The 21,406-nt window shown below is 41.2% G+C and overlaps 1 protein-coding gene across 1 annotated transcript; it reads left to right on the forward strand.

Annotated features, from left to right (window-relative positions):
* The first annotated feature begins 789 nt into the window (after positions 1-789).
* On the forward strand, positions 790-14,419 carry LOC139916364 (chaperone Ric-8A). Its single transcript, XM_071905210.1, has 12 exons — positions 790-879; positions 1,623-1,670; positions 6,242-6,404; positions 6,544-6,550; positions 6,667-6,792; positions 6,988-7,123; positions 7,666-7,854; positions 10,465-10,559; positions 10,825-10,975; positions 12,250-12,345; positions 12,947-13,091; positions 14,133-14,419. Exons 1-12 carry the CDS (start codon positions 790-792, stop codon positions 14,417-14,419), a joined length of 1,533 nt encoding a protein of 510 aa, XP_071761311.1.
* Positions 14,420-21,406: the final 6,987 nt, after the last annotated feature.

A 21,406-nucleotide genomic window follows, 5' to 3' on the forward strand; every position in this document is an offset into this window, starting at 1 on the left:
TTACTTTATAAGGGATGTAATAGAATTGTAATATTTGATGCAATAATAATATTAACTAACAATGTAATACTAAAAGTTACATTCTTCTACTGTTACGAGTTATTACATTAGACAATATTATTATTACAGCAACAGTTAATGTTGCATATGTTACAATCCTTATGAAGTAATAATCACCATTAAATGTGATAATCTGGGAATTTATTGCATTAACAGGGTTTTATCATATTTTCAACCAATTTAGAGGAGCATTTCATTACATGTTGGCCAGTTATTACATTATTCAGCAGTTCTTACATTATCAGTTGCTACAGGTCATTAACCTATAGAGTGCAGGTTGGTGATGGCAAGTTTAAATCCAGGATTTAGAGAGTGACAGACAGAGGGAGGGAAGGTGTGGAGCAAGAGGAGGAATAAGATTACGCAACTATTGTGTTATCAGAGAGAGGGAGAAACTGACAGCTGCTATCAGTGTCCGCTCATCTTCAAAACACCAACAGGTCAGTGCAAGATGACATGTTTACTGCTTAGTACTGTAGTTTTGTACTTTTGTTTTCTATCATGTGCCCTCATGACCCAAGAGTGTGCAGGTTTTAATTTCAATCAAATACTACAGCAGCTGATTTCACTGATTCACACACCTTCAACCAGAAGGAGAGGAGGAACTAGTTAGTCAAATGTGTTGCTGTAGTGTTTAGTTGGAATGTGCCATGTGATGGCACATGGTTGAGAACCACTGGATTATACTGTTGCACTCAGTATGGTAGGTTTGTGTGTTGTGTTTCAGGTATGGTGCCAGACGTGGAGCAGATCATTCAGAGCATCACCCGAGGCGACCAGGACACCGTCCAGCTCCAATTGGACAGCTACAACACCCAGGTAACTGCTTGTTGCTATGGCTACTGCATCAATCTGTAACTAGGACTCCAACATAAAGTATGTTCTCTCTTGTAACCATGGAAACAATGTGCATTGTTACAGCTGTTAATGTGATACATTTCCTAACGTAACTTACGTAATAACAATTTACAGCTAATAGTGGAACAATCCTGTTAACATAATAAATATCCTAGTGATGTAATTATATTTGTGGAAATTTCAGCCTTCTTGTTAATGTAATAAAACCCAATAATGTAATAATTATGACATTGACAGGAAGAAAGTTGCTGTGTTAAGTTGCTGCAGGTAATTTTTTTTACATAAATGAGAAATTTATTACGTGAACAGGATTATTACACTAGCTGCAAATTGTCATTATAGCAATTATTATTGCGTCAATGGTAAATTATTACATTAGGTTTTTTATAAGTTTTGTTTGAATTCAGCTAATGTAATCCCCATGTTGTGTGAACATAATTGAGTAAGTATGTCAGAATTGACAATATTAATAGCATAATTTCTCTGCTGTTTGCTTTCAAAGTAAATTTTGTGGCGCGGGCATCTGACCAATTGAGGTAAATAAGGTTAATTTCTTCTATGGAAGATATGTACCAGGTTTCGTGAAGATTTGGACAAATAGTAGATAGTAGTAGTCTATGTGCTTGGACCCCTAATAATCCTAACAAATACAAGCAGGACGGCTTTGCACCAAACTTCTTCCTTGTTCCTCTGTTTCTCCGCAGTATGCAGAGTGCTTCTTCTTCAGTGTTGAGGAACAGGAGAGAAGAAAGGTCAGGACACAAAAGCATTTTACTCTCTGTCAGTTTGCCATTCCTGCCTCTCTCTTCCTGTTCATTTGTTCCATCATTCCTTTCCTGCCTTTCCTTCTGTCCCCTTCTTTTTCCGTAACTTCAAACTTCATCCTACTCCGGTCTTCCTCCTTTCCTCTCAGCCTTTTCTCTGTCGATCCCTCCTGTGTGTCCCAGTCTGGTTTCATTGACCCTGATTCCCTTATCCTGTTTCAGCTCAGATTATAACCCTCTAATTAGTCTAAAACCCATTCATCTCTATCCCAGGCTCCAGCAGCTCCCCTACACATTCTCTTTCTTTTCAGCTTCCATTGCTTTTCCTCTCCCATGTCACTATCTATCTAGTTTCTAGGTTTTCTCCAGTGTGTTCAAAATGTCAGATCCCCACATGTGGGCACTATTTTAAGACACATATGTGAATTACATATTTATTTGCTGTTGTGCATTTTGTAATTTGTGGTTTGTAGGCAACAAAAGATAATCATGTAATTTGTAACCAAAATAACAGGAAAAGCAGTGTGAGCAGTGTGGTTGTGCAATAATCAAACCTGAGAGGTCAAAGATGCAGTTTGCTAATGAACAATAGCAAAGGGCTTTTATTGTGAAAAAGAACAGAACAAAGAATGCCTGGCCCCTTTTAAACTTTTACCTATCTAGTTGTTTGGTTTGGCTGCTAACCGGCTTACCTGTTGAACCAACAAACTCACAGTTAGGGGTTAGGGTGTACTTCAGTCTCTTTCCAGTCCACAAAAACAGTAATTCCAGTATCCATGGGTAACCAGCTCCACCAGCCCCAGCTATGTAACCTTAGGTTGGAGCCGCCTATAGTTCTCACTTTCACCACTGGATGGAGCCAATAGGCAGGAGTGTTGCAGCCCACATCCTTTCCACAGGATACAACGGCATGTAGAAAAACAAAAGTCCTTATAATGTTAGTTGAACAGTTTGATAGTGTAATAGTTGGCTGGTGAGGCTATTAACTGGTCATCCTGGTAGGATGATATTGTCTGGCCTCTAGTTGACCGGTGGAATATGTAACAGTACCAGTCAAACTCAAACCACAGGATGTCCTGTTAAAGGGATCAGGGTTCGCCAGCTCCAGCACGTTTAAGACTAAAGAGAATCACCGCACATGAATCACAGCACTGATGAGGAATTTGAAAGACAGGCCATGGATTTCGAAGAAAGGATAGAGCCAGTCTCTTGGCATTTAACCACCACTCCACTGTGTTAGCTACCACCTTTTCCGCTGTCTCTCAGTCAAGTTAGTTATGACACACTGGCACATATTGTCCAGCAACCCAACAGTGGGTTGTGTTTTTCAGAGTCCTCCTTTATTTGCCACCAAGCGTGGCACCAAGGCCTAACCATTTCTTGTTCTCCCTCCCTCCTGGTAATTTCTCCAGTTCCAGCTGTGTTAATTGTAATGCCCTGATCAAGGGGAATCACTTTTTACACACAAACACAGCCAAAACAAATCTAAGTCAGGGGTAGAATCACATGTAAAACTACACGCACAAGCAGAGAATTAAAGACCAGAATTTCTTAACACAAGAGCAACATCAGGGACAGAGATGATGAGATGATTGTTGTATTTCCTTATGTTTCTTATGATCTAAGCATAGTTATTGCTTGATTGATAATTGAGGACCCTGTTTGCTTATAAATACGGGTCACTCCCATTAGAGAAGTAGAAATGCTGAGGAAGGCCAAGTGCTGAAACACGCGACTGTGCAAATTAAAGAGAGTCAGAAATACATACTATGTGAGTGTGGACATTTTTCTATAGTTTCTGTTGAAGGGATTATTATTAGTACATCCAATGCCAGCCCCCACATGTCTTTTATTATCGAGGGTGATCAGATCTGCAGCTTTTTCATATATTAGAAATATTAGAAAAATTAGAAATATTAGAAAAAAATATATATGTTGAACAGCAGTTTCTCACTACATTCTCCTCATTCTAACTTGTCTTATCTTTCTCAATGATGTTGACAGAGTAATTCATGTTTGGTTGTTGATTCTCTTCCTCTACAACTGATGCATTCCTATCACTGTTCATGGACAAAATGAACGCAGCAGCGAGAACTGGAAGAGGTAAATAAATGGAGATGTGAGATGGGAGAGAGAGAGAGAGAGACGCTGACGATGTCTTTCTCTGTATTACACTAATCTCTAAATGCTTACTCACCCACAGTGTGTGCGCATGCATGTATTTGTGTTTCAAAGCTGATTGCGTAATCATGAAGCTGTGTGTTCCAAAGCTGATTGTATACTATATGACTCAGCATGTTCACCCCATTCACCTTCACCATACACACATCCCAGCAGCTACCCTACTTAGCACCAGGCTAACTCATCCTGTCCTCTGTATGAAACCAGTGTGTGCTGTGTACTGACCAAATTCAGGTCAGTCAGTTGATCAGTCAGTCAAATGGTGCTCTCTCACCTCGTATTTAGGGATGCTCACTCGTCCCGTGTCAGTCTCACTCAGCTTTGTAACTGCAGTGGCTAATCTATGCGTGACAAAATATATAAGCATTATACATATATATATATATATATATATATATATATATATATATATATATATATAATTATTGCTGTCATCCGACGCCGGAGCTCATACCGACCATGGCTAATCGGTCACTTGCATCACATCAGTTCCCACATGCCTAATTCGGCAGAATAGAGGGCTGTCTCCTTGAATGACTTCTTGTTCTGCTGACCACCCTCATTTATGTTGAAAATTGACATAATGTCAGGCAAGTCTGTAAAATAAGGTCATGACATTAACAATTCAACCAAAAAATGGGATCCAACTGGCATATTAGCATATATCCATGAGGAAGAACCAATTATCTATTAACTAAAGAATAGTAGAGATTCTAAAAAAACTATACCAGTGCAACAATAGCCAGTGCGTTATGTGTATTATGAGTGAACTGCTTGAAATAGTGCTGAAGTCAAACTGTAACAGTCTTCCCCCGTCCTTGTCAACTTGCCGATATGAATATGATAACAAAACGGCGTTAGACATGTATATTTAAAGCTGCATTATGTATGCTGCATTAAAGCTGACAACTAGTTTTTCAAAGGAAAGTGACTCACTGAGTTTGATAAAAAAAGAAGCTAAAATTCTACAGCCTCATTCCATAATAAATCAAAGCAAACTCTTTTAAGACATTTGAGCTTACTGTTAACCAACTGTAAACCATGAAAATGCTTCTTTGTGTTGTAATATGCAATTTAAAACAAAGAGTACATCCTGCAAGTGTAAACAAAAAACAGTGGGGAAAAAAAACTGCTACCTTACTGGCTTCAGTGTTCCATGGAACTACTTGTACTGTTTGTTTATTCAAATCTGTTATATTTTCAAAAAGATATTGATGTAAATCCCATTAGTTTAATTTAACTTATAATATGGTATACTGTGATTTAATGTAAAAAAAAAACAACCTTTTTTTGATATTTACTTTAAAGTGATAATAATCATGTCTAGTGCTCAGGGTTATAATACTAAATCACAGGTAACCTACCAGAGTGTAGCAATATGGTAGAGTGGATCTATTCTTCTTGAATGGATTCTTCTTCAGTAGGTGCACAACAACCTTTTTGACTCCTTCAGTGTGCTGTAGTACTCACCCTCATGACGTTGACGTATTGTTGACAGACTGGTGTGTTCCTATGACATTATGTGGTATGAATATAAGTACTCACCCTCATGTCTTTTCGAAAACCAAGGTCGAAACACCAGTGAAGTTTGTATGTCCATTTAAAAACACAGCGAGTTGGCTAGTGCAGCTCCATGGCAGCCTTCTTCAAAACAACAGAAACTGCTCGATACTGTTCCAAAAACAGCAAATAAAAAGGCCATAAAATTGCTCCATACAGCTCGTGCAGTATAATCCAAATGTTCTGAAGCCAAACCACTGCACTGTGGGTCCAAAAATCCAACATTTACCTCATTATCTGCTAGATTTGCCGCAGTTGTTCTGCACCATGTCAAATGCTAATTCTGAGACAGGAGTAACTCCACATAATTCACACACACTCTGTCTTGAGTAATAAAACAAAGTTAACTCCACTGCTGTATGTAGTATTTTACCCCTGAAAATGTATACAGTAGGAATTGATAAAGAATCAGACCGAAGAATCAAAAATGGCACCGGGATCTGTAAAATCCTAACAATAGTCAGTGTATACATGTTACAGCTAACACTATATCATTTGAAGTTAACAGCTTTTATTTCTCCTGCTTGGCTTATCAGTTCAGGAAGAACAAAGTGAGGGAGTGTGTTCCTGAGTCAGATTCTGACTTCAACTCTGACTCAGAGGAGGACGAACCTGATCTCCTTCTCCGACGGGTAGGTCAGTGTGTGTGCCGTCCTAAATTGAAGGACGAATGACAGTGTGTGTATATGTCCCTCTACCTGCATGACTTTGTTCTTTTAGACCTTCTGTCGTTTCATTTTGGTCCTCTTCTCTCCCAATATCTTCCTTCTCCACCTCCCTGTCTTTTGCCTCTACCTCCTAACTGACTGCTTCTCCAGCGTCTGGCCACAGCCGTGCTATGTTACATCCACAGCCAGCTGCAGCCACCGGTGCTGCGGGTTTGCCTGCGCACGCTGCGTATCCTGTCCCGTGACCGGCGGGCCCTGGGACCTCTGGTCACCAACAGCGCCCTCCTCACCCTTGCAAACCTGGGGGGCATCAGCTCCCTACAGGCATGTCAGCACCAAGAGGAAGAGAAAGAGGAAGATCAGTGGGCTGGAACACACAACCAGATCCACAACAGTGGAGTGAGTGGCTGTGTGGTGGATGCCGTGGCTAATGTTACCCCACTAGCTGTTAGCTCTGTGGTTACGTGGTCCTGCCCTGCAGGGGGAGCTAGTGCTACCACCACAGACCCCTCAGGCCATCAGTGGAGGGGTGAAAAAGGTCATGGGGTGCTGGCCCCCGGGAAGAAGGACACCAGGGAGGAGAAGACTGAGGAGGAGGAGAAAGAGGAGGATGGGGAGGTGTGTAGGAAGGAGGCCATGAAAGCCTTGTGTAATGTCATCTACAACAGCCAGAGGGCACAGGAGAGGGCCAGCACACTAAGGTGAAACCTTTCAAATGTACATCAACACTTTAATTATCCAACAAGTATGAATGATGAGAATGATTAAAGGGAATAATGGTAGACGTTCCCTACAACAAAGAAAGTGAAATGTGAAGGATGCTCATCAGCTGCTGACCACCTCATGGCCTCACATTTCTTCTTTTCTTTTCTACTTCCAACCCTGCTTCCCGTCAGGCTTCTTTCTGGTCTGTCAGAGAAGCTAAAGGTGGGGATTGAGAGCAGGGCATCACCAAGTGGCCAGTTTTATGAACTGCGACTGCTCTTCCTGCTGACAGCTCTGAGACCTGAGCTCAGGCTACAACTCCAGCAGGTAAAAAGCTCAGGAGAGTCTTTACCTCTCTCAAATCAGACCAATCTCATAAGGCACAGGAGTGAAATGGCACCAGTTAGATCAGTCCATTTCACTGTTGGATTCAAGAATTTTCCTTTCTTAATCAGGTAGGTCAGGTGGGATCGTTAGTGATACATCTGGCTACGTCCAATGTGAATTTGTCACTTAGGGTGGTAATGGTTGTGAATTTGGTAGTGGCAATTTTGTTTGATATGCTGATGATTTTGTTGAGTTTGCTTTTGTTTTGAACTGACAGAGATCCTCCTCAGCCTGCAATGCAGAAAGTCAGGATGCTTTGTATAAAGCTTTTATAAAACAAGCAAGCAGTGTCTGATCAATGTTATAAGCTCTGAGCTTCCTCATAAAGAAAAGCCTTTGCTGTGCCTTGCCATATATCCTTTCCGTGTTGCTGTTCCAGGTGTTGCTAGGTTCACATATTTCACATATTCACATATTTCTCAATGTTGGAATTGTTGTTGAGTTTAGATTCAAGCTGGTTTGCTCTGGACTGCCCCTGTCAGGAGCGTGGAGTGTCCATGCTGACCAAAGCCCTGGAGCAGTGCCTGGCTGTGAGGTGGGGTGAGGGGTATGAGGTGCTCAGTGACCGGACAGCACCACCTGTCTCCAAGGAAGCTTCCCAGCGCGCCATTGAGATCCTCAAGACACTCTTCAACATCACCTACACCCTCCACAGGCAGGAGCCAGACGAGGTGATCCGTGAGCACAGCATGACACTACCAAACACATCAACTGGAGATTCACACACCCACCAACCAGTTCCGTTTTTTGAATAGACCAATGTTTTTGGTAATTGACACATTAGGCACACCTAAATGTTACCAGCATTTGGCTTGTAGAAAAATCTAATTTCACCCATGACTATGGGTAAGAAATGGTTTTCTTTCATTCTGATAACGTCTCAGTAGACTGGAATGGCAGCATGACATGATGGCCCGATTTATGTAACATGCAGGTGAAGAACAAGGTGGAAGGTGGACAGGATTTTTTCTCAAACCTATCTCAAACCTATCTTCTAAATCTATGGTTAAAGGAACAATCAGCAATATGGACTCTTTAGTCCATATTACTGGTATTATTACTCCATGGACTCTTTAATGTAATGGCAGCCATAGGAACTACAGCAACATCTGCAAACGTGTGTCCTCCTCCACAAGTCTCAGCCAAAGCCTCCAGCTCCGCCACACCTCTAACCCCTCCTGTCCCTGTGAGATACGCTAGCCTGAAATTTACAAAGTATGAACTGGCGTTTTCACAACAGACATCACCTAACCAAGTAGCGCTACAGTTTAGAAATGTCAAGTGAAGAGGTACCATATCCCATTGCAAACTGTTATAAATGTTTACTGTAAAACATCCCACCGAGGTACAGAAATAGTATACAGCAGGTCAAGTAAAAAATGCAATCAGTAGCAAGCGATGCTATGCTGAAACCTGAGCTGCTAAACCAGAGATCTAGCAGCTCAAGCCGTAGTCAACGCTAACCAACTTAACCCACTTACTAGCAACAGGTTGTTTGTGAGTTTATTGTTTGACAGACATTTATTTAAGCACAGCAAAGCTGTGGTGAGCCAACACTTGCTATGTTGCATCAACAAGAAACATTAGCTAGCTTGCTCGGTGGCTAACATTCGCTATATCATAGTCCTACCTCCACCTTTGAAATGCAATTTTCGCTCGGGTTTTGGAGCAGGCTTTGTCATTGGCTTTTGTGGCTTTAGAACGAGGCTTATAGGCTACGTTGCAGAGTTGTCTTGCAAAGCCGATTGTTTGGTCGCTGTACGTTCTTCCTCTTGCCACCAAAACAGAGTATGGACCAGACTGCTTGTTTAGAAAGCTTTAAGTCTCAGCAGACATTGAGGTAAGTGGAGGGACAGGCATTGATCATCAACATTTGTGAACCCCCGCTAATATATTATGGTCATTTTGTGCATCGAGCCAGTAAAATATTACTGATATTGTTCCTTTAAAGTTTAAGATGACCAACAGAGTTTTCGGCTACCCAACAAAAACACTATTTTATGTGGAGAGGGAGACCTTAGGGCCCATGCACTGTTCCAGGTTGTTTTTCTTCTCTGCTCCCTTTTTGGCAGAAGGGACAGAACTGAGTTTGGGAGAGCAAAGAAATGATAACCTGATCGGAATGTTGAGTGGAGAAAACTCATGGATAAAAGGAGACACCGTATTAGTAGTAGAGTAGCTTTTGATTGGTGGAGAAAAGTGAAGTTGGAGAAAGCATGTCATACTGATGTGGACGTAGAGTACTCGACAAAAATTAGCTTGCTAGCTAGTATAGCTGTTACTTGTGTTACAATCCTATATTGAGCTGGAAATTCTAGTAAATGATGTGCCAATGGGTGAAATAGCTGATATGGTTATAATATGGTTATGATATGAAATGGCTGCAATTTAGGCTGTCAATCAAATGACGGGCGGAAGCTTCCTCTCCAAGTCGCTGCACTGAGACCCGGATATAAAAGTAAAAGTGTGTATGAAAGAAATGGAAAACATTTGTGTCCTTCTCTCAAGATGAACAAACGGCTCTGCTAGGGATGATTGCTGGAGGAAATTGCAAATAGGCTTAGTGTAAATGCGTAAATTCTTATCACTGCCCATCATTAAGACACAGAATTCATTCTTCTCATTGATACAATATTGTGTCATCACTTTGAGGCTGTGAAAAGATTTCATATTCACAAAGTCCGTCTCATGTTGTGGTGATGGAATATGAGTGCAGTGTATTGCATTAATCAGTCGGGAATCCTATGAAAGAATTTTAGCGTATTTAATATGCATCAGTAGGCCTAAATTTCATTCACTATTGATACGGTCAACTAATGTAAGCTACCTGCTACTTGTTTGAAGCCCTCTTTTATAGCCAGAGTGGGTCCATGGCCTGGAAATGCTACAAACATTTATTATATCTTATTAAGTCTATCTCTGATGTAATAAATCACATTAGGCAAAGTGGTTCTACCGGTCTCTAAACACACTTATGTGAATTCAATAGTTTCCCCCTGTTCAGGTTTTTAAGTAAACTTTGTTAAATTAAACCAAACTGTAAGCCTGATCAGCTGTACTGAAGCCTGGCTTCATCACATACATCACATACTACAAATATTGCACAACATCCTGGTGAAGATATAGATATGAGCATAAAACATGCCACTGTCAAACTACACAATACAACACATCAACTCCTCTGTTCACATTGTCATTCCAACCATACCTACTCCCTCTGCAGTCGTCTTGTGTATGCTGAGTTCAGTAGTTGAGAACAGTGGACTGTTTGATGTTTCCAGGAGGATGCTGCCCTCTACCGCCACCTAGCAGCCATGCTGCGCCACTGCCTGCTGCTGTCTTGTGATGGAGAAGACCTGTTGGAGGAACTCCAAGGGTCAGAGCACTGTGTTTTTATTGCCTTAACTACTAGGCTATTACATTTTACTTCACATATTCATTAAAGCTGGATTCAGTAAGACTGAGCTTAGTTGCCTGGTGTAAGTTGTCCATCTGAAGCAGAAAGTGGACCTATAAGTCTTCAAAATAGCCAAACTGCAGTCAAAATCAATACCATAACTGTAGAATATAGGTAACAATAAAGAAAAAAGGTCTGTCTAATGTGTGGCTTCATTTTTATGAGTGATGACTTCCCTTCACAGACACACAGTGAATGTCCTGTCATCACTGCCACTAACATGTCTGGATGTCCTGCTGTCAGTCCATCTGGACCAGGCATCCCAGGAGTGGGAGGGAGTCAACATGGACTGTGTCCACACACTGCTGCTGTTTATGGTCAAACGGCTGGACAGGGTGAGCGTGTTTATGTGTACGTGTGTGTGTGTGTGTTGAGGTAGGTACACAGGGGCCTGTCTCACGAAGCGAGCTTAGCGGGTTAGTGAGCTAACTTTGGCCTTAACTCTGGCTTTTCAGGCATACGATGGTGGCTCACTTTTAACCAGGGTAGATCACCATGGTAACCTATGCTGCACAGTTAACCTGCTCCGGAGTAGGTTCAGTTCAGGCTATCGGATCAGAACGTATAAAAGGCCCACCTCCCCACCAATCAGCTCTCTGGAAACATAGAGTCACCATTCCTACATCTATTACAGCGATTGCTTAAAAAGGCAACTCGTCATTTTTGATGATTGAGATGTGTGATGTATTAGGCAACAAATTCATCAGCTAATAGTTATACACTGAAGGTATCATCTACTGTAGATACTACTATCTACGACGACATTATTTACTGCTATCTTAGGCGATAATACTAATCACTCTACATGCAATTAAAAATTACCAAGTGTAATCATAACTTGACAGAAGCTCTTCACATACTGTGCTGACATGTGACTTGTGAAAGCTTCCTTGTGGATTCTTTCTATTGGCCCAAATTAAATTCTGATGTCAGTATGGTCACAAGTGGGAAATATTCTCCACACAGGAAGTGACAAATCCAAATTTAAGAATGAAATCCCAAAGTAAACAGCAGTGAGTGAGCGCTCCGTCCAGAGAAAGCTGGACTCACCAACAATGGCTGGACCTTTTCACCACCTCCACCCCCACCACACACTAAGAAGTAGACGTTTAGGCTCTTCATCGAATTGTGTTCTTGTGCGTTTGTGAGTCCTTCATGATTGACGTGATATCTAACAGCCGAAGCATGAATTCCAAAACAAAAAATACAGGGACAGAAAGACCTGGATATTTACTTGCCAGCCAAGGGTGGTGACTTGGCTGAAAATAACAAATTAAAATCAAAATTCATTGCGAGAAGGATGCATCGTCCAAACAGCGCTATAGTTGATGGAGAGCCGGTTGAATCAGCTGAACAGCTGTGTGTCCAATCAAGTGTACAATATGAAGCACACAGCCAAAATCAAACTGAAGGGAAGTTTCTCTGTGCTTGGTTTCTTGAGAAGTTTGTTCTCCATAAGGACACATGTATCGAAATGGCATTTTTGGAATTGATATTTAGCCCTAGTTTGCTGACATCACCTTACAGGGTTTGTGGGTATTGAAGTCTGGAGCTGCCAAGATGTGAAACTGCCTAGTGCAGAAGTTGGCATGTATGTACTCTTATACAGGGTCAGAAGCTGAAAGAGAAACTGACCCCTGTCCTGAACCTGCTGACTGAGAGTTGCCGGGTGCACAGGGAGACACGCCACTACCTCCGGCAACAGGTAGTTCATTTTACTTTTCAAGTGTATTCAGTTTTCAATTATTTTGGCCGTTTGGCTTTCAATGTGTTCTGTAGCAGCAGGCAAGGGAATTTGTAATTATTTGATAGTTTTTGAATTTTAATTCTGTTGCTTTCAATCTGAAGCACGATACTGACAGTAGCATCGTATCACTGGCTATATTTCCATGCAGGGAGAATTCTGTTCTTGACCAGTTTACTCAACCAGGTTTCGGATCAGTCAGTCAAAGAGAGATATTCTAATATTCTGTTAACTGGTTTATTCATGAGAGAGACTCAGTCACAGGGTATCAAAGGTTTATGGAAGTCCTGTATGGTTAGATGTTAGCTAATGTTAGCTAGTTAGTTAACTTAGATGTTAACCAGAGTATGGATATATCATATATATATATGAATAACCAGGTTACTCTGGCATAGAAGCATAGCCACTGACATGATGAAGCTTGCCATGATAAAACAAATTGGAACAAGCCCCCAAAACGACCACAACCTCCAGTTCTTTGAAATTTTAGACAAGCCAACAGTCAAAGAGAACATTTCAAACTTCAAACCTCTTTTCACACCCTCACCCACCCACGGTCCAGATCTTGCCCCCACTGAGGGACTTTGCCCTCCGGCCTGAGCAGGACACCACGCTGAGGGGCCGACTGGTCCGCCTGATGACCCACGTTGACACCGACGTCAAGCACTGTGCTGCTGAGCTGCTCTTTGTGCTCTGCAAAGAGAATGGTACGGTCATCACTTCTACAACTCACAACAGACCGTTGAAAATATTCTAGCCGGACCATTTCTTTAAAAAATGGTTGTGTCTCAGCACAAGATTGGATTTGAAGTACAGAAATTATCCTTACTTGGTTTGTCAGAGGGTCAGCAATTGTTTACTCCTGTCAATGTCACATGAACTCATAGCCTTGAAGCTGGCATCACTCCATCACTATTTTTCAAGGTGTGAACGGAAAGAAAAAGCTTGGCTGACATCAGTGAGGATTGACTTTTTTCATTTAAACTCCAGGATCCACAAAGAAATGCAGCGAGGCATGGACAAATCAAATCACAATAATATAGTAGAAGACTGATAATGCGCTTAATACAAGGCTATTTATTGGTTGGCACATTTGGACAACAATGAAATGATCCTCCATCACATGGGAATTTGGACTCAATGACCAAAATGTAATAGTCTTTCATGCAAGAAATCAAAATCAACAATGTGGAAAAATCATTGTTAACATTTAAAGTGCACGTAAAACAGCTTTTAGAAATCTGTATTAAGAGGCACACTCCTTCACTTTGTTCTTCCTGAACTGATCTGCCAAGAGGGAATAAAGTTAGCAAGTGAAAACTAGCTTAGCATTAGCTCCATGCTCACCAGCTGTGAGGATCTTGGCAAATAATGTAATAAAATCAAATCACCAATACTAGCTCACTACTAAAACTTAACAACTGACATTACTGTTAACATACACTTACTACTATGCTCTCGTTACATCCTCAACAAAAGATTAAACCCGCTTACAACGAAGAAGTCCAACAAATTATGCAAAACCTAAATCAAACAATCTAATGTAAAATTACTGGACTTACTTCATCAGGAAACCGGGGTTTTCTGGTGCTAAGTTTTCAAAATGAGCACAAGTGTCAGTGGTTGACTGTTGATGGACTGTTAATGTGGGAATGTGAGCGCTATACAATTATGTCTTGTCCTACTTCAAATGTTCTCCTGGAGAGTGCAGTCTCTCAGTAGTAATCCTAGCTTGTGTCCCCTCACAGTGAGCCGCTTTGTCAAATATACGGGTTACGGCAACGCCGCTGGCCTGCTGGCATCTCGGGGGCTGCTGGGCGGCCGAAGGAACTCTGGTCACACGCAGTATCCCCCCCGGTATTCCAGCGACTCCGACTCTGACACAGAGGAGTACCGGGAGGCCAAAGGGAGGATTAACCTGGTGACGGGCCGGGTGGAGGAGGAGCAGCCTGATCCCATGGAGGGCATGACAGAGGAGGAGAAGGAACAGGAGGCCCGCCGCCTCATCAGCATGTTCAACAGGCTCTCCCGGTGAGTGTGTGTGTGTGTGTGTGTGTGAATATTACATAGCCTATAATGTGTAAAAAATGCTCTTTGAAGAATGGATGAGGAACTAATTTGATGCAAAGCTATTGAACCCCTCCACCCCCTTCTCACTCTGTTTTTCTCTCTCCCAGGGACAAGATCATTCAGCCAATGGGAGTGACAACAGATGGGAGACTAGCACCACTGTGTGGCCAAATGAGAGGCTGCACCCTGGAAGAGGAAGAGGAGGAGGAAGAGGAGGAGGAAGAGGAAGAAGAGGAGGACATAGATCAGGAGACAGAAGGGAGGAAACACAGAGAGATGAAATAGAACGACTTGAACAGACACTTGGAGAGCAGCAGAGACAGATAGTGAAGGAGTTGTCAGTCTTTATTATCAATAGCACCTTTTATCCACTGTTTCTTAGTGCACTCTATTTTTTCATTCCCTCTACTACATTCATACAGCAGTAGTCACATACTGTTATAGGAGACTCTGCATCATATGGCTGCAGCCATATGCTTCTCAGCCCTTCAGTCATTCATTCATTGCTTCTACTTTGCTTTTACTTGTGGTTTTACTTGATTTGATTTGATTTTGCTTCTTTTTACTGTTCTTACAGTTCTCATTGCTTTGATTTACTGTTGTTTTATTGCCACTGTGTCATCTTGTTTGATTTTATGCTGGTCTGTAAAGCACTTTGTAAACCATTTTTAGAAAAATGCTGTATAAATAAAGTTATTATTATAACGCTATTGTTATTTTCTCTAACCGCTTATTCTTTTTAGGATCACAGGTGACAGGTGATTTTATTTTATTGGCTAATTCACCCTCATGCAAGTTGAAACTCTGGTGAAGATTGTTGGTCAGTAAAACAGTCCCGGAGCTTCCCAGTACAACTTCGTCTTTGGGGACCGATCTTTAGAGTTCCAAAAAGAGCAGGAAAAGAACAGAAATTTCCATAAAATTACTCCATACAGCTCTTGCAGCATAATCCAAGTCCCCTGAAGCCAAAGATCGCACAGTGAGTGGAAAAGACCGATATTGACACCATTATCTAGAGCAAATCTTCACTACAGCTGATTTTGAAAAACGATTGTGCATGTGCAGTCGTGAATCTCCTCCACTTCGGGGTTTACATTCCTAGTCGCACAAACTGAAAAACTGCTGAAAGTCGAAGTCTAAACTGACAAGTTACATGTCTGTAATATCTACTTTTTAATATTATGGTCAAAATGATTGCAAAGTAGAAGATTAGAGTGATTAAGGCTTGGTGTATTTACTAGTCAATGATGTGCTGCTTTGGCTGTTAGCTATTCACTGTGTCACATCCTAATGTAGCCTAATTTTATTTTTTATTTTTTTTACTTGTTTGGACTTTCAGATAACCAGAAGGTATGAATTGGATATCAATCCATCCAGATAGTCTCTTCAAGTGTTGTGAATCCACCAACAACTGACAGCAGTAAGGGGCAATGAATGATGTTCAGTGCGCTGTCATTGAGTTACTTGCCACTGCCAGCGGTCTATTCAGTTTATGACCTAAAGTAAAGATTCCACTGACACCAACAAAATCATCTTCATTTCAAGTTTCTAAAGTACAGGCCCTAGACCTAGAAGAAGGTACCAGTGACTCATATTTAACTACGTGCATCAATGGACATGCGCATGAGTACATAAAAAAATGTACTCTCTTATTCAGGTGTTACAAAGTCTATGGTAAGAGTCTTAGACAAAGCGTTAACATGACTAGAATAAGTACTTTGTCTGGTTAGTCTGGTTAGATTATAAATGCAATTAAAGGATAACGCTGGTGTTTTTTAATAAATTTTTTACCATCAACAAATCCTATGAAAATAACAAAATCAACAATGCGTTTGCTCTACTCCCGTTACTTTCTGACTTCCCACGTTCCCTTTTTAGCCGTCAACCCAGAAGTCATTGGCTCCAATTGTAAGCTAAAAACCTTGAAATACAGCTCACAAAGACATAGTTTCAATTTTTTAAATCGTTAACTGTCATCACGAAAAGTCAGGCTATTGTAGTTATTACCAAATCAAATTCAAATGGGAACAAATTCTTCATTACGCCGGGGACTATTTTCGGTGCTACGGAACTACTTTCCTGAGATCGCAAACGTGTTTATGGTCGGCTTATTAAGTTGTTTGAGGAAAAAGTCGGCTGGCCCGGTGCATCGCGATGATGAAATATGCACATTCACAAAACTGTATCTGTTTGCTTTGATTCTTTTTGCAACCTCATATTTGAAATCATTTGTGCACAAATTGTGTTTACACATTCACAAAATGTACAAATCTTTTCGACACATTTACTAATTAGTTCTGTTTGCTAAAATATTTTTTGCACATCCACGCATTCAAATAGCCTACATCCCTGCAAATTTTTTTCACATTCATAAATGGCGATATACAACTGCAACTCTCAAAAATAATTTGCAAAAATAATTTCACATGCTCAGAATCTTTTTTACAAGCTCAAAACCTTTAGACCCTTTAGTGAGCCCATATTACTGCATATGGCTGCAGCAGTAAAGAAAAAAGGAAAGATGAACAGGTTGAACTATTTTCTTGTCACCATGGAAACCATGGTGTTGGTCCCCCCTTCTGAGGATGAAAACACCAACACTAACCATCAAGGAGAGTAGTGTGTGTGTGTGTGTGTGTGTGTGTGTGTGTGTGTGTGTGTGTGTGTGTGTGCGCGTGTCTGTCAAGGACTGTCTCCTGATCGTTTATGTCTCCAGAAAATTCCATCATTTTTTACATGGCTTGCTGTTTGATTGCTCTCTCTTGATATTCAATTAGAAAACCTTCATACAATGAATACATCCCAGCTATACTGATACAAAACTGTGGCCCATAATTGTGTGATTAGTCAGCAGCCACACTATGTTCTTCTTGCTCTTTATTAGTGTACTTGCTTCAGCAAGTCACATATACTCTCTTATTTACCTCTTTATTACGTTTTATATTTATTTTTTATAGGGTGATTTCTGTAAGCAATAAACCTATTTTTCTTATGCAAATTCTAATTATTGCAAACCGCACGCAGTGGTTTGTGATCTGGCTTTGCTATCATATGCTTGCTTTACAGACAAGATGCTTTACAGAGAGTAAACAATGAACAGTGCACAGTTTCTACTATAAAGTAAAAGAATTAGGCTAACTGGTTTGAGGTTGCTTTGGGTCTGTATATTTTTTGGTCATTCTATTTTCTTTTCAGAAATAAAAAAAACAAAAAAACAAATGGTGATTTGATTTTTATCTCAAATGAAAAACAGAAATAGAAGGCATTTTTCGTTTTCCTGTCAGAAACGGCAGATACAACATTTATAAAGGACTTGATTTTCCCTTTATCTGTTGTAAAACAGACAATAAAATTGTAAGAAAACAAAAATGAAAAAATCCTCCTGCTTGGGAGCAAGCAACTGAGCCCCACAACATATCACAATGTCTCAGAATGTGACTCTCAACTGTGACTTCTGTCTACAAGTGTAATAGCACATATTCAGAACATAATATTTTACTTAGAAGAGCAGGACATTTTATTGATGTTTCAAACCTAATTTAACAGCCAAAATCCAAAAAATCTTAAAAAGAAATATATATTTTTTTTGCCTGTCAATCAACTGGGGCACTGCCCACTGCACTCCAATGGGCTGGCCGCCACTGGGCTAGCTGTAATGTGTTGTGTATTCCACTGTTATGATTGGCTGCTTCAGCCGTCACTCAGCAGTCACTCCCTGGCACCGACACCAATACAGCCCGGAGATAGGGTTACTTACATTCGTTACATTTTCTATGGTGACATTTTTTTATCAACCTGGTCATGCCAGAGTTGTAGTTGAATCACCATACTTCGAGTCCAAGTCCAAGGCCGAGCCATTTGTGTTCGAGTCCAAGTCCAAGTTATGACCGCTCGTTCAGGTCACAATAAATGAGGGAGACCAGGCAGCAGTAGAGCCAATTAATCAATATTTATTTTAAATAACCCAAGAAAAAAACAAGGCTAAACCTTATGAGGTGTGACAGTCAGTAGATCAGCATGTAGTGCGGGTGTTGGATGCATGGTCAGGTAGGTGTATGTGAGGGCTGAGGGGGGTGCACCCAGTTTACCAAAGCAACAAAACAAACAAAAAGAATCAAAGGGCCTGGGCATTGGCTCCCCAGGAGGGAGCACGGCGACGACCAGGTGACACACAGGATACAAGGGAGAATGAGCCAAACTGGGGAGCAGACTTTTATATCCTCCCCTCCAGGTGCAGCCAATCCTACTGATTGGGGAGGAAGTCAGCAGGCCAGCACCTAGGACCAATAGCCAGAGAGATACCAGAGAGAGAGAGAGAGAGAGAGAGAGAGAGAGACAGAGACACAAAAAGGCATGGCCATGGCCTGAAGGCCGTCACATTAGCAAAAAAAAAAAATTCAGACAATTAATTCTCAGGATTTATCAACAATAATGAAGACATATCCAAAATATAATTATTTTAGTTTTCTTCTAAATAAACCAAGTCATTCCCATCCGAGTCCGAGTCCATGTCCAAGTCTGGGAAAAGCTTGGACACTCGAGTCCGACTTGAGTCCTACATCTCTGGGTCATGCAATACGCCGTTTAAGTGTGAAAACTCACGATTCTATCTCTATACATTTCATGACCCTCATGTAGTAACAGGAGTGCACACAAAAGAGACTCAAAATCTCAACTCCTTACCTTCTATTAAATGTCGGTCTCCTAATCGTGGCAAGTGTCCAAGTAACAACAAAGTAAGTAACAAATTGTAATCCCCCAAAACATGGTAACTCGGAAAAACATCCATAGAATGTCCACTGTTTACTTTGCAATTCTGGAAATATTGTTTATGTTCCTTTCTCCGCTGGAATGCGAGTATACAGTATGTCCATATATGGAAGCGTTACTATGTCCATGGTGTAAGGGCTCATGTTTCCCCCATGGTTTCTCCGATCAGTATTGTCCAAGAGTCCATCAGTATATCCAACCATGGAAGTATTTTATTATTTATTATCCAATCAGCTGCACAGTGCAACCGATGCTCATGGCAGCTTGACATGGACAACTTATCTTCTCTCCTGTACACAGTCAGCCAATGGCGAACTAGTACAATGAAAACTGACAAGTGATTAGCCAATGAAAACTTCATCAGGAGGACCATATAGACTCAATCCTTGTCCCCCTCATTTGAAGGGAGTGGTACAGCGACAAGGCTAAGGGAAAACCTCCACTTTCCACTAGTGATAACATCACCACATATTGGATAACATCACCACATATTAGCTATTTTGCCTGTATGAAATTGCATGTATTTTGTCTTGGTATCATACTTATTGGGTTGCGACAGCAGATAACTAGTACTGTTGCATAACATAACTAATACTGTTATAGCAGTAGTAGCAAGAAGCTCACTGAAAGAACTTATCAAATGACAATACATTTAAAGTGATTTAAAGTCAAACCCTGCAGTGTGCATGATTTTTGACCCCCATAAAACTAATAGGCCTATTAGAAATCAAAGAAACCTAAATCCCTAGAGTTTTTTGCCCATCTGTCTATGACTTAACTTTATGTTACAAAGGTTTATAGACATACAGAGTTCCAAACTGCCTCCGGAAGCAACATCAGCACAAGAACTGTTCGTCGGGAGCTTCATGAAATGGGTTTCCATGGGCGAGCAGCTGCACATAAGTCTAAGATCACCATGCACAATACCAAGCGTCGTCTGGACTGGTGTAAAGCTTCCCACCATTGGACTCTAGAGCAGTGGAAATGCGTTCTCTGGAGTGATGAATCATGCTTCACTATCTGGCAGTCCAACGGACAAATCTGGGTTTAGCGGATGCCAGGAGAACGCTACCTGCCCGAACGCATAGTGCCAACTGTCAAGTTTGGTGGAGGAGGAATGATGCCCTGGGGCTGTTTTTCATGGTACGGGCTTGGCCCCTTGGTTCCAGTGAAGGGATATCTTAAGCATACAGCATACAATGACATTGTAGACAATTGTGTGCTTCCAACTTTGTGGCAACAGTTTGGGGAAGGCCCTTATCTGTTTCAGCATGACAATGCCCCGGTGCAAGGTTCATACAGAAAGGGTTTGTCAAGATCGGTGTGGAAGAACTGGACTGGCCTGCACAGAACCCTGACCTCAACCCCATCCAGCACCTTTGGGAAGAATTGAAACGCGGACTGCGAGCCAGGCCTAATCACCCAACATCAGTGCCTGAACCCACTAATGCTCTCGGAAGCAAATCCCAGCAGCAATGTTCCAACATCTACTGGAAAGCCTTCCCAGAAGAGTGGAGGCTGTTATAGCAGCAAAGGGGGGACCAACTCCACATTAATGCGATGAACAGGTGTCCACATACTTTTGGCCATGTAGTGTAACTAAGCTGTATGGGGAATATATTGAAGCCTTTACTAGATAAGCACTAAAGATGTTGTGTAAGTTAAGGTGCTATGAAAAACATAGTTTAATTTTCACAAAGAAGAAATGAAGGCTTAGTAGCTAGCCAGCTAAGTTAGCACATGAGGCCTTTCCAAGTCTGGATAAAGTTATGTTAATGTCATTGTTGTAAGTCCTTCAGGTGTTCACTGAAGGACTCTCATAATTAGAGGCAGTAGCCATAGAGTTGAGATGTGAAGACATGGCCGTGACTATTTCCAGGTTTCGGAAGCAAAAAACCCTTTCATTTTTCAAATACACATTGTCATTCATAAAAAATAAAAAAACTAGCATAGATGGAAAAAAAAAGGCTAAGGTGCAAGGTGTGTAAATATGGGAGTTAGGGGTCAAATATAGTACTCATCCCAGAGAGAATTGCACCATCAAAGCCCCCCAATTACAGAGCTCAGAGAGCACAATAACTTGTCACTCTATTGGGAGAGAGAAAGTATATCTAGAGCTAGTCATACAAGATAGACCTAACTTTACATCCATAGACTGTAAAGGGTTAAGACAAGAAGAACA

The sequence above is a fragment of the Centroberyx gerrardi genome, chromosome 7 (genome assembly GCF_048128805.1).
Source record: "Centroberyx gerrardi isolate f3 chromosome 7, fCenGer3.hap1.cur.20231027, whole genome shotgun sequence".
NCBI classification, from domain to species: domain Eukaryota; kingdom Metazoa; phylum Chordata; class Actinopteri; order Beryciformes; family Berycidae; genus Centroberyx; species Centroberyx gerrardi.

What these genes read in the sequence shown, in the direction of transcription:
- LOC139916364 (XM_071905210.1), top strand. Translation starts at nt 790, where the DNA reads ATGGTGCCAGACGTGGAGCAGATCATTCAGAGCATCACCCGAGGCGAC. An exon ending in GAGAGGGCCAGCACACTAAG is followed by an intron (nt 6,793 to 6,987) that starts GTGAAACCTTTC and finishes GCTTCCCGTCAG; the next exon opens with GCTTCTTTCTGGTCTGTCAG. An exon ending in TCAGGCTACAACTCCAGCAG is followed by an intron (nt 7,124 to 7,665) that starts GTAAAAAGCTCA and finishes TGCCCCTGTCAG; the next exon opens with GAGCGTGGAGTGTCCATGCT.